This window comes from Canis lupus, chromosome 27 (assembly GCF_011100685.1).
Source record: "Canis lupus familiaris isolate Mischka breed German Shepherd chromosome 27, alternate assembly UU_Cfam_GSD_1.0, whole genome shotgun sequence".
Taxonomy (NCBI): Eukaryota; Metazoa; Chordata; class Mammalia; order Carnivora; family Canidae; genus Canis; species Canis lupus.
Window position 1 is genome coordinate 38,130,413 of NC_049248.1, and position 17,318 is coordinate 38,147,730.

At 37.6% G+C, this 17,318-nt stretch overlaps 1 protein-coding gene across 2 annotated transcripts in view; it reads left to right on the top strand.

Annotated features, from left to right (window-relative positions):
• The window catches only part of ARID2 (AT-rich interaction domain 2), a 169,148-nt gene extending 158,475 nt beyond the window's left edge, over window positions 1–10,673 (top strand). For both annotated transcript variants that reach the window (XM_038577417.1, XM_038577418.1), the window contains one exon: window positions 9,058–10,673. In XM_038577417.1, the coding sequence (XP_038433345.1) occupies window positions 9,058–9,202 (145 nt within the window). In that variant the 3' untranslated portion in view covers window positions 9,203–10,673. The remainder of the gene's footprint in view (window positions 1–9,057) is intronic.
• Window positions 10,674–17,318: the final 6,645 nt, after the last annotated feature.

Here is a 17,318-nt window from a genome sequence, read left to right on the forward strand (position 1 = left end):
GGTTTTGTACACTAAAGAAAGGGAATTCAACAGATAACTTATGCACCATTGTTCATACCAGCATTATTTACAATAGCCAAAAGTTGGAAGTAACCTATGTCCATCAATAGATGAATGAATAACTAAAATGTGGTTAAAATAGCATCTTATTCAGCCTTAAAAAAAGAATGAAATTTTGAATACAGGCTACTACATGTAGCATGCAAAGGGAAATAAGCCAGTGGTACAAGGACAAATGTTATATGATTCTACTTATTTCAGGTACCTAAAATAATTAAATGTGTAGATACAAAAAGTAGAGCAATGATTGTTGGGGGGAGGAACACAAGGAACTTGCACAACTGTGTAAGTGTATGTAACGCCACTGTACTGACACTTAAAACTGCTTTAAAGAGGGGGATCCCTGGGTGGCTCAGTGGTTTAGCATCTGCCTTTGGCCCAGGGCACAATCCTGGAGTCCTGGGATCAAGTCCCACGTCGGGCTCCCGGCATAGAGCCTGCTACTCCCTCCTCCTGTGTCTCTGCGTCTCTCTCTCTCTCTATGTCTATCATGAATGAATGAATGAATGAATGAATGAATGAATAAATAAATAAATAAATAAATAAATCTTTTTTAAAAAACCTGCATAAAAGAGGCCAGTGTGAAGATAGTGGGAATATAATATAATATAATGTAATATACTATAATTAATATATATAATATAAAGCTTATGACAGAATATACTAGTCCCCTACTTCATCCCTGCTACCAATCTTCAACAGGGAGCTTTAAACAATTTGAACCAATTTTTCTGGTATTTACCTACATATTTTCAAATATGTTTATGTTACTATTTCTTATTTTACCTATTTTACACATTAGCTGTTGACACTCTTTCTAAAGAATGGAATACCCTTAACACCTTTCATCCCTCGGCTTTTGCTTTCCTCATAATATTGTTGCATCACAGTTTTGGTTAAATCTTAAGTCGGATATTGTCAGATTGTTTGATGCTGAGCCAAGTGCTATTATTAAGGGTTTCTTTCTTTCTTTGTATTTCTGGGGTTAATGATTGCCTTTTTCGTTAGCTTTTATGGACCTATTGGTGATTTCTCCATATATTTCAGTATTTCTCAAGCCCATATATAAGCTATCTAGCTATTCAGCATCTCTCACTTTTACATTTTTCCCCTACAGCCAAAACAGTTTGCTTTCTAAGCCTAGTATACAGCCATTCTTGGGAATTCCTTCAATATCAAATCCCTTTTTCTTTCTTTTTTTTTTTTAAGATTTTATTTATTTATTCATGAGAGATAAAGAGAGAGAGGCAGACACAGGCAGAGGGAGAAGCAGGCTCCACACAGGGAGCCTGACATGGGACTCGATCCCAGGACTCCAGGATCACGCCCTGGGCCAAAGGCGGCACTAAACTGCTGAGCCACCCAGGCTGCCCCTCATATCCCTTTTTTCTTGAATCAGAATTATTTCCTTTACTTGATTGACTTGATTTACTCCTTCATCATAGTAAAGCATATCTTCTAATAATTTTGAAGCCATAAATATCTGAAAATGCCTTTATTTTTATCCATGATAGTTTGGCTAGATATAGAATTCTAGATTGGAAAGTCCTTTTTAAAAAAAACAAAACAAAAAAACAAAAACAAAAAAGGCTGTGAGGGCATTGCTCTAATGTCTTCCAGCATGCAGCTTTACTCTTGAGAAGAGTATAACATCCTGGCTCCCTTTCCTGTGTTTATGATCAATTTTTCCCCCTAGAAGTATTTTGGATCTTTTTCCCCCTTAATTTCTAAAATTCTGATATTTTATGATAAGTCTTGGTGTAGGTGTTTTGTTGTATTCCCTGAAGTGGGCATTTCATGTCAGTGGATCCTTTTAATCAGGAGATTGACATCCTTCAATAATGGGAATTATTCTTGAATGTCTCTTTTTATAATTCTCTGCCTACCATTGTCTATATTCCCCATTTCTTAAACTTGTTTTTTAGATGCTAGACTCTTACAGATTGATCCTCTAATTTTCTGTCCTCTTTTAGCTTTCATTTTTGTCTACATAATAAATTTTCTGGAAATTTCTTTGACTTTATCATCAAATCTATTGCATTTTTACTTAGGCTTTTTTTTTTTTTTTTTTTAAAGATTTTTTATTTATTTATTCATGATAGTCACAGAGAGAGAGAGAGAGGCAGAGACACAGGCAGAGGGAGAAGCAGGCTCCATGCACCGGGAGCCCGATGTGGGATTCGATCCCGGGTCTCCAGGATCGCGCCCTGGGCCAAAGGCAGGCGCCAAACCGCTGCGCCACCCAGGGATCCCCCATTTTTACTTAGGCTTTAATTTCTGAGACATCTTTCTGAGTCCCACTTGTTGCTGTTTTATAACACCCTGTTCATATGTTGAATACAAGGCCTTCTCCTCTTTCTCTGGGGATTTTAGTGCTAGGATTTTGAAATTTTCTTCTCCTTGTAAGTATAGTTGCTATTTCCTCTAAATTCCTCAAATAAACATATATTAAGAATAAAATGCCAGCCAGCCAGTTAGAAGCTTTGAGTACATGATCTCCTCTTGTCACTGGTTATTGCCTTTTTTGGTGACCCCTAATGAATCAATTTGTTTATTAGAAGTCCTTCAAATGTCAGTCTCTAGAGAGAGATTGTTTGTCCAAGAAAAGAAAATCTCTGATTTTCTTGCCTTTGGAGGTAGGCAGTTTGAAGGACGGTCAATGTAAAATCCAGTGTTATAGAAACAGAAAGGCAGAGAAGAACCAGGGAGATATCACTGTATTTAAGCATGTTACTTTCACCCAATCCTGTTTTTTGTCTGATTGATCCCTCACTCCCTAACTTTCACTGTGTCTATGTTTCTGTAGGTTCTAAGCCTTTCTGGATTAGTTTCTTCAGAAAATTTCCTCTAACTCATTTTGGTGCTATTTTGGATGGGAAAGGAGAAAAACTTGCATTCAAACTGCTAATTTGTGTCTTAAATTGTTTTCAGTGATGCTTACAAATTATTTTTCATTATCAAGTTTATTAAAGTGACATGGTGTTTAGCTTTCTTTAAACATATCAAAAAAAACTTGAAATTTGAAGAATACCATTTTATTTTATATTTTATCTAGTTGAGTGCTTATTTTTTAAAACCCCCAAAAGTAAAATATATTAATTTATTTTATTTTATTTTTTTTTTTTTTTTAATTGGTGTTCAATTTACTAACATACAGAATAATACCCAGTGCCCGTCACCCATTCACTCCCACCCCCCGCCCTCCTCCCCTTCTACCACCCCTAGTTCGTTTCCCAGAGTTAGCAGTCTTTACGTTCTGTCTCCCTTTCTGATATTTCCCACACATTTCTTCTCCCTTCCCTTATATTCCCTTTCACTATTATTTATATTCCCCAAATGAATGAGAACATATAATGTTTGTCCTTCTCCGACTGACTTACTTCACTCAGCATAATACCCTCCAGTATTAATTTATTTTAAAAATGGAATTGTCAGGCAGCCTGGGTGGCTCAGTGGTTTAGCACTGCCTTCAACCCAGGGTGTGATCCTGGAGACCTGGGATCAAGTCCCACATCAGGCTCCCTGCATGGAGCCTGCTTCTCCCTCTGCCTGTGTCTCTGCCTCTCTCTCCGTGTGTGTCTCATGAATAAATGAATAAAATCTTTTTTAAAAAATGGAATTGTTATGGGGTCCCTGTCTGGCCATTGGTAGAGTGGGCAACTCTTGATCACAGGGTTGTGGGTTTGAGCCCCATGTTGAGTGGAGAGATTATTTTTTAAAAAGTAAAGTCTTGGAGTACCTGGGTGGCTCAGTAGTTGAGTGTCTGCCTTCAACCCAGGTCATGATCCCTAGGGTCCTGGGATCGAGTCCCGCATCAGGCTCCCTGGATGGAGCTGCTTCTCCCTCTGACTATGTCTCTGCCTCTCTCTGTGTCTCTCATGAATAAATAAATCTTTTAAAAATGATAAAGTAAAATAAAAAAATTTTTAAAGTAAAATCTCTTTAAAAAAATTGTTACTTTCAAATCATCCTGCTGATTTAAATTTAGTTTTCTAGTTTTATCCATGTGACATAAAAATAAATATTTTTTTAACATGTGACTATTTATCAGTTTGGAAAAATTAGTGTAATTTGTGAAATATTTGAAACTGAAAGATTTTTCTTTTTCAAAATGTTCATTAATTATAGAGCAAAAATAATTTATACCACTGTAATTTTTTATTATTGAAATATAATTAACATACACTGTTTCAGGTATATAATATAAAGATTCAACAATTCTACTCTACATTACTTAGCACACATCAATATAAGTATACTTTTAATCCCTGTAACTATTTCACCCATCCCCTTACCCACCTCCCTGCTGGCAACCACCAGTTTGTTTTCTGTATTTAGCGTCTGTTTCTCTTTACTCATTTGTTTTGTTTCTTAAGTTCTGTGTCAGTGAAATCATATGGTATCTGTCTTTCTCCAACTTATTTCCTTAGCATTATATCCTCTAGGTCCATCCACATTGTTGCAGATGGCAAGATTTCATTCTTTGTATGGTTGAGTAATATTCCATTGTGTGTGTATGTGTGTGCGTGTGTGTGTGCATGCATGCTCACACTATATCTGTTATCCATCTATGAATGGACAATTGAGTTGCATCTATATCTTGGCTATTGGAAATAAAGCTACAATAAACATAAGGATGCATGTATCTTTTCAAATTGTGTAAGTTATTTATAAATCAAGTTTTACAGGACTATTTTTTTCCAGAAAAAAAATTGTAGAAATTTCATAGTTCATTTAAAAATTTGTTTAATAGGAGTGCCTGGGTGGCTCAGTTTGTTAAGTGTCTGCCTTTGGCTCAGGTCATGATTTCAGGGTCCTGGGATCAATCGAGCCCCTCAACAGGCTCTCTGCTCAGCAGAGAATCTGCTTCTGTCTCTCTCTCTCTCTTCTTCTCCCTCTCTTCCTCTCCCTCCCCCCCTCTCCGCCTGTCCCTCCCCACCATTCATTCTCTCTCTTTCAAATAAATAAAGTATTTTTTAAAAATCTAGTAAATTTTTGAAGTAAATCATACCTAAAGTATAAAAAACAGAAGTGTAAAGCTCAGTGAATTATCACAGAATGAATCACCCACATAACCAACTATCTAACTTCAGAAACAGAGGAATACCAGTACCGCAGAGTCTTTGAATCCTCACCTGTCTTTATCCCATTTTCCTTAGTGAGACCACAATCCCTGATGATACACCACAGAATTTTGCCTGATTTAGAATTTTATATAAGTAGGATCATATGGTGTACATTCTTTTGTATTCACTTTCGTATTCAGCATTGTGAGATTCATTCGTGTTACATGTAGCAATACACGGTTCTTATTGTAGTATAGAATTCTGTTCTAAAAATATACTCAAATTTGTTTTTTTCCATTCTACTTTTGGTAGACATATTGGTTGTTTTCAGTTTGAAGCTATTACAAATAGTGCTGTTATGAACATTCTATACATGTTTTTGGCCATAAATATTTCTATTGAGCTTTTAAGAAGGGATGGTGAGTCATTGTATATTACAACTTGAGTACATAATGCCAAACAATTCCAAAGAGGTTTTATTAATTTGTGCTCCCTCCAGTGATATATGAGAGTCATAGTTGCTCCCCATACTTGCCAACAATTGGTATTATAATTTTAATTTTTAGTATTAGCCATTTTGTGGGGTAAAGCATGGAAATTACATAAAAGCAAATATCAAAATAGCCAAAACACATGAAAGATGGTCAGCTCTATAATCTTTAATCTCCTTTTTTAAATAAGACTTATTTATGGGACGCCTGAGTAGCTCAGCAGTTGAGCATCTGCCTTCGGCTCGGCGTGCTCCCGGGATCCAGGATCGAGTCCCATATCAGGCTCCTTGCAGGAAGCCTACTTCTCCCTCTGCCTGTGTCTCTGCCTCTCTCTCTCTCTTTCTCTCTCTTTTTTTTTACAGTTGTTTTACTTCTTCATTTGGTTTCCTATGGTAAAAATGGTACAGTCTCCATGTGTTCAATTTTAGTTTTGAATTTCTGTGTCTTTTCCCTAATTTTTTTCCCTACAATGTTCATTCAGAATTTAGAAGTCTTCAGCTCCTTCCTCTTGTTTAGTTCCTTTTACCCAGGGTTATTTTAATGAAGGCACTGCAGTTCTTGGGTAATCTTATACTGGTTGATATTTTTTTTTCTGACATTTAATGAAGGAATTTTCACACATAAAGGTAAACTTGACATAATTTTGAACACCTATAATATACCAATCGCCTAGCTTTTACCATTGACATTTTACTGTACATTTCTTATCACATAACTATTCATCCTGTCATTTCTGGTTGATTTTTACCACTTTTCTCCTCACCACTCAGCATCACTCTGTTTTTGCTGGACAGTGCTCACTTTTGTCATTTTTTTATATACATAGCCACATCAATATTGTAATTTTAGGGGTAGAAAATTTATTTTTTAAGGTTATAAAAAAGGGGCACCTGGTGGTAAGTGTCTGCCTTTGGCTCAGGTCGTGATCCTGGAGTCTCAGGATGGAGTCCCACATCAGGCTCCCCTTGGGGAGCCTGCTTCTCTCTCTTCCTGGGTCTCTGCCTCTCCCTCTGTCTCTCATGAATAAATAAAATCTTTTTAAAAAATGTGTTTAAGTTCATAAATTAAAAAGAAATAGCTGCTTTTTTGGAGTAATATTCAGGTGATAAGCTTCACTTAATGAAGGGAAAGAAACTTAAATCAGCTCTAGAATATGATTTTTATTTTCAAATAAAAATCTCTTAAAAGCAACCATCCTAGGGGCACCTGGGCAATTCAGGTGGTTAAGCATCTGACTTTTGGTTTTGGCTCAGGTCATTAAGTCATGGGTTTTGGGATTTGAGCCCTGCATCCAGCTCCACACTCAGCAGGGAGTCTGCTTGACGATTTTCTTCCTCTGCCCCTACCCCCAATTCATGTGCTCACTCTCTCTCTAAAATAAATAAATCTTTTTTTTAAAAAAAAAAAGCAAAAATATAAATTAATTAATTTAATTACATTAAATTTTAAAAAGCCATCTTATTTCTCTCCAGCTGTTTTCTGACATCTGAATTTTTATTTAATTTTGCCTTATTGTGGCAAGGACACTTACATGAGATCTACCCTCTTAACAAATTATTAAGTGTGTAATATGGTTGACTATAGGTGCAATGTTGTATAGAGCATCTCTCAAGCTTATCCATCTTGCTTAACTGATCATCATTTCCTTCTCCCCCACCCAGCCGTGGTAAACACCATTTTCACTCTTTGATTCTATGAGTTTGACTGTTGTAGAGACATGATCTGAATTTTCTAGAAGCATGAATGAAGCTTGTTACAGAATTATGCCTGGCAGTCTCCAATACTTAGAAATGTACCACAGAGAAAAGTTAAATAGTCAGAGGATCTTCCCTAATTCTGCATTTCTGTTCAGCTAGAAAGTCTTGTAGGTTTGGAATGCCTCAGATTACTCGTCTGTAAATTGAACAGATTAAACCAGTTGTTTCCCAGATTCCTCCTCTTCCTGCAATACTCTATTAACATTACTGGGTGCAGAACTATGTATTGTTTCTTTACATACTTTAGAGGTTTTTTTTTTTCTCTTTTTTAGATTCCATTTATTAGTGAAATCCTAGATTTGTCTTCCTGACACTTTGCAGTTAGCATAAGACCCTCTAGGTCCATCCAGGTTATTGTAAATGCCAAGATCTCATTTTGTTTCATGGTTGAGTGATGCTCTATTGTGTGTATGTACCACATCTTTACCCATTCATCTGTAGTTGGACACTTGGGTTGCTCCCATTCCTTGGCTATTGTAAATAATGTTTTGGTAAACATAGAAGTGCACATATATTTTCAAATTACCTTTTTTGTTTCCTTTGGGCAAATCCTCAGTAGTGGGATTACTGGATCATATGATATTTCTATTTTTTTAAAACTTTTTGAGGAACTTTAGATATTTGGTATAATTCACCAGAGAACCCGTGAACCTGGTGCTTTCTGTTTTGGGAAACTTTTTTTTTTTTTTTTTTTTTAATTCAATTTCTTTAATAGATACAGGCCTTTTCAGTTGGTCTGTTTCCCATTGTGTAACTTTTAGAAGCCTGTTTCTTTCAAGGTAGTGGTTGCTTTCATTTAGAGTTTCAAATTTGTAGGCATTCTTTATCTGTAGGGATCTTTGGTACCTTTCCCTCTTTCATTTCCAATATTAGTTACTTACATACACACTCTTTTTCCTTAGATAGCATGTCTTAGAGACTTCTTGATTTTATTGATAATTTTCAAAGAATCAGCTTTTGGTTTCATTGATTTCCTCTTTCCAATATCACTGATTTCTGCTTGAATTATTTCTTCTACTTACTTTGGATTTACTTTGCTCTTCTGTTATTAGGTTCCTAAGGTGAAAATTTTAATTATAGATTTTAGATCTTCTTTTATAATAATATGCATTCAGTCAATGCTATATATTTCCCTCAAAGCACTGCTTTCATTCATGGCATTCCACAGATTTTAACAATTTGTATTTTTATTTTAATTTAATCTAAAATATTTTTTAAGTTCTTTTGAGATTTCTTCTTGACCCATGTATAACTTTGTGTTACCCATGTAGTTACCCATGTATTGTTTACATCTTGGACTTGGGGATTTTCCAGTCAACTTTCTGTTACTAATTTCTGGTTTAATTCCATTTTGGTCTGAAAACTGACACATTGCTACTAGCATTCTTTGAACCATCCTTTATACATGTAGCTTCTCAAAGTGTATTAAAAGCAGCAGCATGTGGTACATGGTAAACACATTTGTTCACTGAAAAATCACTACATGGATACACGGAAGTTCTGTCAAGTTTAGAAACATCCTTTATCCATGTAAGTGTATAGTGTATTCCGTTCACCGAAGTGTGCTGAACACATCCACTCAATGAAATAAAAAATATTTAGTTTTTAAACTTGCAAAATCCATAAGGAATCATCACTGACCTTGGATACTGACGAACCTCTGTTTTTTGTTTTTTTTTTCAGATTGTTAAAGAGACATGAAAACAACTTATCAGTGCTAGCCATTAGTAACATGGAAGCTTCCTCCACCCTTGCCAAATGCCTTTATGAACTTAATTTTACAGTTCAGAGTAAAGAACAAGAAAAAGACTCAGAAATGCTGCAGTGAAAAATAATTCCACTTCTCTAGTGGGGACTCAAAGTCACATACATTTCACATACTGTTACTGAAGAAAGCACCAAGTCTTAATGGAACAGAGACCATAGAATGAATTATTTTATCTCCTCCCATGATGCTGAGAGGAAGCTTCGTATTCTGATCTCTGAGCGAATCCCTTTGTTCTCTGTTTAAAAAAAATCTAAAAAGAAAAAAAAAAAACTGCTGTGGGATTGTCAACCAGCTTATCTGCAGGATGTCTCTCAGATCTGATAAATCCTGATGGAAACTGGTATGATCAGAATTCAGTACCATCCACATTGGAATATACATGGAATATTGTAAAACCTACATGAGCAGATGAAATAGAAGCATTAAATATTTTTATCTATATCCAAAAAGGAGCACATTTTTATATTTACAAAACCGTTTAAGCTGGTTTGAATAATTAAAAAAAAATTTCAGCACACCTATACCCCCTGATCTCAGAGGGGGCCACCAATATCTAGCTATGGATTGTGTGTTTTGTTTAGAAATCAGTAGCTTGGTTTTCTTACTTGAGCCAATATATTTTCACTTATTTATTATCATAAAAATTTACCAGTCTGAATAGATCTTGTAAATATTTGTGAATAGAACGAACACCTTTCATGCCACTGCAGCCACTGGAAATACATTCTGTGGTGTCCTAGAAGCATTATTGGTAGGTTCTAAAGTTTTCTAGACTTTCCTGTCAATTGTAAGTAATTGTGATATATTCTACGCAGTGGATGAATGTTCTTTAAATTTGTGTAAATACTTCTGCAAAGGTACTGATGCTGTAAAGTCAAAACAGTTTTGTGGAACTGTGATTTTTTTTTCTTTTTTTTTCTTTTTTCTTTTTTTCTTTTGTTTTGTTTTGTATTATACACCTTGTAGAACTCATTTTGCTGGCTGAAAGAGTATGGAATAATATATCTCATGTCATTTTTGTAGAAGAAAAACTATTTGAAGGTATTTTTTGGTTTTCCCTAACATGTATCCACTGTAAACGTTTGTCATGTGCAAGCTCAGAGCTTGGACAGAATTTTTTGTATTTGTAAATTGGTTTAAATACATGGAATTTTATACAGGTTTTCTCCTGTGTTATATATGCATTATGTGCAGGTATGATATTTTCTTCACTACTTTTTCTATCTTAATATAGTGTGGAATTTTATTGTATTATTCTTCCATTCTTAATACTGTACCACATTCCTGCTCAGAAACTGCTCACTTCCTTAAATTGTCTTCTTCCCCCAGCGTGAAATGTATCCATTTATAACTGCCTATTGCCTGTTCTATTAGCATCCAAAAATGTGGAAGGCCTCCCAACCACCATTTCTGCTGTGTCCTTAGGATGTGCAGTAAAAAATATAGACCTAACAGTTTATGTTATAGAATGGCTTTATTTACTTTGGTGACTGTTTATAGTTTTTAAATAAAAGACTGAACATTTTCTTGAGTCCTTCATTTCTGAGTATGCTTAAGACATTCTTTTAAAAATATAGAGAGAATCCCAAATTTAGCTGAAGACAAGGTCCAGTCACCTATTTAATTTTATGTCATTTATAATACATTAAGTAGAGAACAGATAAAAGAGATCCTTTACATGACAAATTTGCATGAGATAGCAGGAGATTGAGCGTACTTTCCATTTGTTATAATGTAAAGCAAACCCAGATTATTGTTTGATACTGTGTTTCTCTGTTCATTCAGAACCACAAGGCGCCCAGACCTTCAACTTGAATTTAGGGACAGATTCCTAGAGTAAAAGGATATAAAAATTTTTTTTTGGTTTGGATGGATATTAAAAAATTTGGATATAAAAAACAATTTTTTAATGGTTTGATTCAACTGGTGTTGAAGGAAAATCTAATTTCTCCCTGCAGAGGGGATCCATGGCACTGCACTGTGCTGTGTATTAATGGATGCAAAAGAGACTTTTTATCCAACATCAGCCCCGATCATTTCCTAGGGTTGTGGGGGTTATTCTTAGCCCACCTCCCAAGATTGAGGCTATCCCGTAGATGCCACATTAAAGTGGTCCTCCACTCCTCTGAACTGAGCTCAGTTGTTGATACCAGTTAGAACGTATTCACTGTACTTTTCTAAAAAAAAAAATCTCAAATTTTTCTAAAATAATTTTGTGCAATACCAATGTTTGTTTTAAAAGGTACATGTTTCTTTGCAAAATAAGAAACTGTACAGTAATTAGATAGAAAAGAGAAGAAACTCCAGGCTCAGAAAAATGGTTTTCATACTCACCATTCTTCCGCTCATTAGAATTGCATGCTGTAGTTCTAGCTTCTGTGCTATGATATGTAAATATGTCTGTAGTCCCTTTGAGCATTGGTCTCAGCCGAGAGTTTTTTAAATGTGTTTGACCTAATGAAACCAGTTATGGCTTCCCACTTAGGTTTTTCTCGTATAGCTTTATAGAACTATTATACAATGAAATAACGTGGACTTTCTGGGTAATGGAATCAAAGTGCTCTTGCACAATAAGTTCTGCATAACCCTCTCATTCATGAAAAGGTGCTCCTCGCTAGACGGAAACTTGATTTCCAGTATTGTTATTTTGTCTAAAGTTCTGTAAATACATGCTTTAATGTTATCTTTGAGAAATCTATGTAAATAATATAGTCTACAACATAGAGACTGTACAATTCTGTGTTATATATGTGCCTAGTGCTCTGTTGGCACTCAATAAATTTTAAGTAACAAAATTGATTATCATATAGCCAAGGCATATTTTTCTTCCAAGCTCTAGACAGGATGTGACTATATACTAATGAGACTCTGGAGTGCAAGCCACCCGATGAAAACTTGTCTCATTACTTTATAGTCATGCCATGTATGTTTTTTTTAACCATAAAATGACAATAAAAATGATTTTTAAAATGAGAATGTTTTGGATAAGTGACTTCTGTCCTGATCTTCATCACCGTGATGAAAATATTAAACACCGAACAAAGAAAACATGATGTTCTTCATCTCTAAAACAGAAGCTGCTAAGACGTAGGAGCACAGCTGCCGGATTACCCACATGGGATCCCATTGGATCATCTTGATCAAATAGTAGTAAGGTGAAAAAGGAAAAAGAAAAAGTCTAGTATCTCTCCTAGATAACTATGCTCGTATTACTTTAACTCTCTTAAGAGTACATAAACAGTCCCTGAAACACTCAAAAATTTAACTACCTTCTCTGAGGCGGCAAGACGAAGACTGTGTTACTCTCTAGTTACATTACAGCCAACAACTTTGTCTACTCCCTTGATATCTGCGAACCTTTATGGATTCCTAGATTTTCATTTCATGAAGGAAAGGAACAGATGCTTCTCAGTAAAAATTAAATCCAGGATTGCGTTGTGTAGAAGTTAAACGCTAAGGCACATTGTCATATTCCTAGGTGAGTAGATCCATTTCTTCTGATAGTGAGTACACTTGAATATTAAGAGAAAAAGGTATCATGATGAGTCCTGGTTCTTGTGGATTTCAGTCTGAGACACAATCCACACCAGATACATGCATTCAAAAGATAAACGGCTTTTAAAAAGCAACTTTTGTGAACTGGTAATATAACTGTGCAATTGAAGAATCAAAAAGCTTTGAAAAGATATTCACTGAAAAGCCTCCCCCTTCTTCCCCATCTCCTGGCTCCCACCCCTGCTGCCAGATAACCACTGGTCATGTTTCTTAAGTACCCCTCTAGCGTTGATTACAGAAAAGGCAAATGTATGTTATTTTTATGCAAAATATTTTATACCATGAACCACTGCTGCACTTAAAAAAATGTTTAGTATCTTAAGACTTTCCATACTGGTATGTAAAGATCTTTCACATCCATTTTTACAGCTGTATAGTACTCCATCGCACGGGTACACTGTGCATGATCTATTATTTGGACCCCTTATTGATGGATATTTAAATTACTGCCAAACTTTAATTATGTTGGTCACTAACATTTGCTTAACACGGTTCCTGCCATTCATGATGCTGAGCATTTTCCATGTATTGGCTCAGTCTTTATGAACACTCCGTGTAATGGCTAATGTTACAAGGTGGTGTGTACAGAGGGTTGGGATGACTAAGCTCCTTGACCAAGGTCATGGCAAGTAAGTAAGGCTGTTTGGTCAGCACACAGGAAGCTAACTGTAATTAGAATTCTCTCCAGGAGTCAGACATAAGATGCTTGTTTTGGGTGCAAATTTTGTTTGTATTTGCTGCATTGTTTCTAAAAAGTATTTTCTTCCTAAGCATCATGTTGTCTTTTTTAAGATTTTCTATAACTCCTCAGAATTTTTCTCCCCCAAGTATTTCACTTATTAATTTGGCATCATCTAACTTCTTAGAGCCAGGAAAACTTTCTGGAAATTCCCTTAAAGAAACATTTCTAAGAGAAGGGTTTATATTGTACATTGAAACCACAGTTTCCAACCAACAACTATCTCGCCGCTCTGGTGTATAATTTGAACAACTGTTAGCTGATTCTTCTGGACAAAGTTACTCTATGCTTTATTGGGATGTTAATAGGAATTTTTCCCTCTGTTTATACCTGCCTCCCTTACATCTCATTCAGCTTGAGCGTTGATGGAGTACTTCGGCTGCTTGTTCGGAAGATGAAGGAGACAGTCCTGCCCTGAGGCTGAGCCAAGCTTCCCAGCGCTGCCCAGTAGCAAAGGTAAAACACAGGCTGTATGAGAATTAAGAGAGTGTTCTGGAAGTTCAGTCATGTGGTGGGCTTCCCTTAAGTGATGGGTGGGGAAGGCTTCATGGAGAAAGAAAAATGTCTTCTGGAGACCTTAGGGGCTGATAGAAATTTGACAAGACCCAACAGTGATGAGCGAGTGTTTGAGTTTGGAGAGGTCTTGGTTCAAGAAGAGAGGTTACAGATTAAATGGTGCAGCGCCAGTTAGATGTTGCTAGAGCAGAGAAACGCTTTGGCCACCAAGTAAAGGACCTAAAGTGTGGTCCTGCGGAGTGTGGTCTGGCCGTCAATCATAACGAATAGGTTGAAACACATTTGGTTGGGGGAAGAGGAGGGTTTGTCCAGAATCTCTGGACTGTACTTTTATGGTTTCCCTAAACCAATGGAGAAATGTGTGGCCTTTACTTTAGAAAGGATTTATTGATTTGAATGCTCAGACATGATGCTCTGTTTATAGCCAACCTATGTGAAAGATAACAAGACTAGTTTGGGGGTTGACCCCTTCAACAAACTTGCTGAGCAGTTGTTGCGGTCTTTGAAAATTGACATCGTTTGACAAAATAATAACTGAAAGAAAGGAACAACAGCTGCCACGATCCAATGAATTCACTCTCGGGCATGGAGTAGGGACTGGCACATTTGTTGCTCTAGTTTTCTGGTTCCAAACAGAAGCACATTTTTGAAAAAGATTTTATTTATTATTCATGAGAGACACAGAGAGAGAGAGGGGCAGAGACACAGGCAGAGGGAGAAGCAGGCTCCATGCAGGGAGCCCGACGTGGGACTCGAACCCGGGACTCCAGGATCACACCCTGAGCCAAAGGCAGCTACTAAACCACTGAGCCACCCAGGGATCCCCCAGAAGCACATTTTATGTGATGCAGAATTCTTTCAGTGGCAATTTTTTCCCCAAATTGATGATGGTTTTTTCTTTCCCCCAATTGGGACTGGATTGAAAGAAGGGAAAAGATGAAGAATAGTAGATTGACTACCACAAATATAAACAGTGACTCTGAGCTAATTGTTGGCTTTTTTTTTTTTTTTTTTTTTTTTACACCTAGTCTTATTGTGAAATCCCACCTTGGACGCATATAACAAAGCGCATAAAATAAGGAGTAGAGCTGCTTTACTGTAAAGCAAACCTCTCTGTAACCACTGCCCAGATCAAGAAGGAGAACTTGGTAGGCCTCCCCTCCCCAAAAGGCCCTGGCCCAGCTCAAGCATACCCCCTCCCTCACCACCACCCCCCACCGACAACTCTCCAGATTTTTTTTTAACTCTCCAGATTTTAAGGACAATCCTTTCCTTTAAAGTTTTTTCTTAATCACCTAAGCATAGATCTCTAGATGCTATAATATAGTTTTGTCTCTTTTTGAACTTACTCTAGAAATACAGCATTGAATCGTATTTTTTGGTTTCTGCCATCTTTTCCTCAGCTGCAAGATTCATCTATGTGATAGTATTCCTTTTTTTTTTTTTTTTTGAACTGAGTAGTATTCCAAAATTGATGGCACTTGGGTTGTTTCCAGTTTGGGGCTATTACAAATGATACTAGGAACTTTCTTATCCTTGTCCCTCAGTGTGCTTGGGCACGTACTTCTGTTGACCGTTTTCTCCGCTGTGGAATCGTGTCTAGTTGTCTATTAAGATCCTGCCACAGAGCGGCCTACAAGAGTTTGCACATCGTCGATACAGCTCGGGATCAGAGCTAAGAGAGCCTGGAACTATCCAAAGATGCCACGAAGTCAGGTGGGTGGAGGGATGGGCAAGAGGAGGGCTGGGCAGGTGTGCTGCCCTCACCTGGAGCCTGGGCAGACCCATTCGTAATGGTTTAAGATTTTGTTTAGAAGGTTCTGGAGGAAGTTTGTTGGCAATACGGTTATAGGAATCAACATGACTCGGAGCAAGTGTTTCATATGAATGGAATTAAGTGGTTAAAGGAAGTCTGAAGGAGGAACCGGAGGAGAAGACCAGGGAGAGGGGCCAGCGCTTACACGGTTGACTAGGTGAGTGAGTGTGAAAACTTCACACGCCCTGGGGAGAGGCAGTGCAAATAGAAATAGGGCCGAGCCATTGCTGGGGCCCGAACTGGGTATGTTGGGTGAGGAGGGCTACGTGCAGGGCACATCTTGGGAGGAGCCAGAGGCGACACTAGCAGATGGCTACGGCCAGAGGCTTTGGACTCAGCCACCCCTGTGAGGTCTGAGTGATCCTGATCCTCATTTGACAAATGAGGTTAATAATAGGGCCTCCTTTAAAAGTTGTTATGTGGGCGGGTGGCCCCGTGGTTTAGCGCCGCCTTCAGCCCAGGGCGTGACCTGGGGACCCAGGATCGAGTCCCGCGTCGGGCTCCCTGCATGGGGCCTGCTTCTCCCTCTGCCTGTGTCTCTGCCTCTCTCTCTGGGTCCTTCATGAATAAGTAAATAGAATCTTTAAAAAAAAATAAGAAAAATATAAGTTGTTATGAAAAGGGAGGTGACGCAAATACAGTGTGGGCACAGAGGCAGAAAGAGCCCCTCCGTGTGGGCCCTGCTGCAGGGGCTGGCCATCCTAAGCTGGATGGAGTAAGGAGGACGTGGCTGGAGTAAGGAGGACGTGCTACCGGCGGTTTAACATGTAAAAGAAAGACTTCTGGAAATGCTGATTTAGGAAAAAAGCCATGTTACAGTCATAATGTTAGAAATGTCTAGAATTCCTCTAGGCAAGCGTGTCAATAAAAACCTGTTGAATTGAGCGTACACAACCTGGCCTTACCGACAGCTGGATTCCCTCAAGAGTCCTAGCGCACCCTGGAACCGTGAGCACCCAGGGAATGTTCCAGATCTTCTCTCTCTCCGCTTCATGAGGTCCAAACCCCACAGAGTGGCTTTTGAAAACCAGGTTTAAACCAGAGTGACGATAAACCGTCAGGTGCTATTGCTGCCCCCGAGAGGGAGGAAAGAATCTGCGTGGTTTAAAGACACGCTGTGATCTAATTAATTATGTTGTTCTAACAGAGCAGCTGGGATCTACGGGGGATCTAAAAACGTTGCCATGCGGTTTGGTTTTTTGGCTGCACATCAGCCTCCACCTGGGGAGATTTTAAACTATCCCAAATCCAAAGACTGGTTAAATCGGCCTGGGGTGAGTCGGTGTATTGCCTTTTTATTTTTTTATTTTTATTTTTTTTTTGGTGTATTGCCTTTTTAATTAATTAATTAATAGTTTGCCAACAGTGTTCTGTGGGATTCAGGTGTGCGATACGGTGATTCAGCAGCCTGCACGGCACTCGGTGCTCAGGAATATCCGTGTCCCCACCCTCAGAGCGGCTTATTACCACATTAAATCTATGGTGGCTTAAGTTTGAACCTATTCTTTTTTTTTCTTTTTTTTTTTAAGATTCTATTTATTTATTCATGA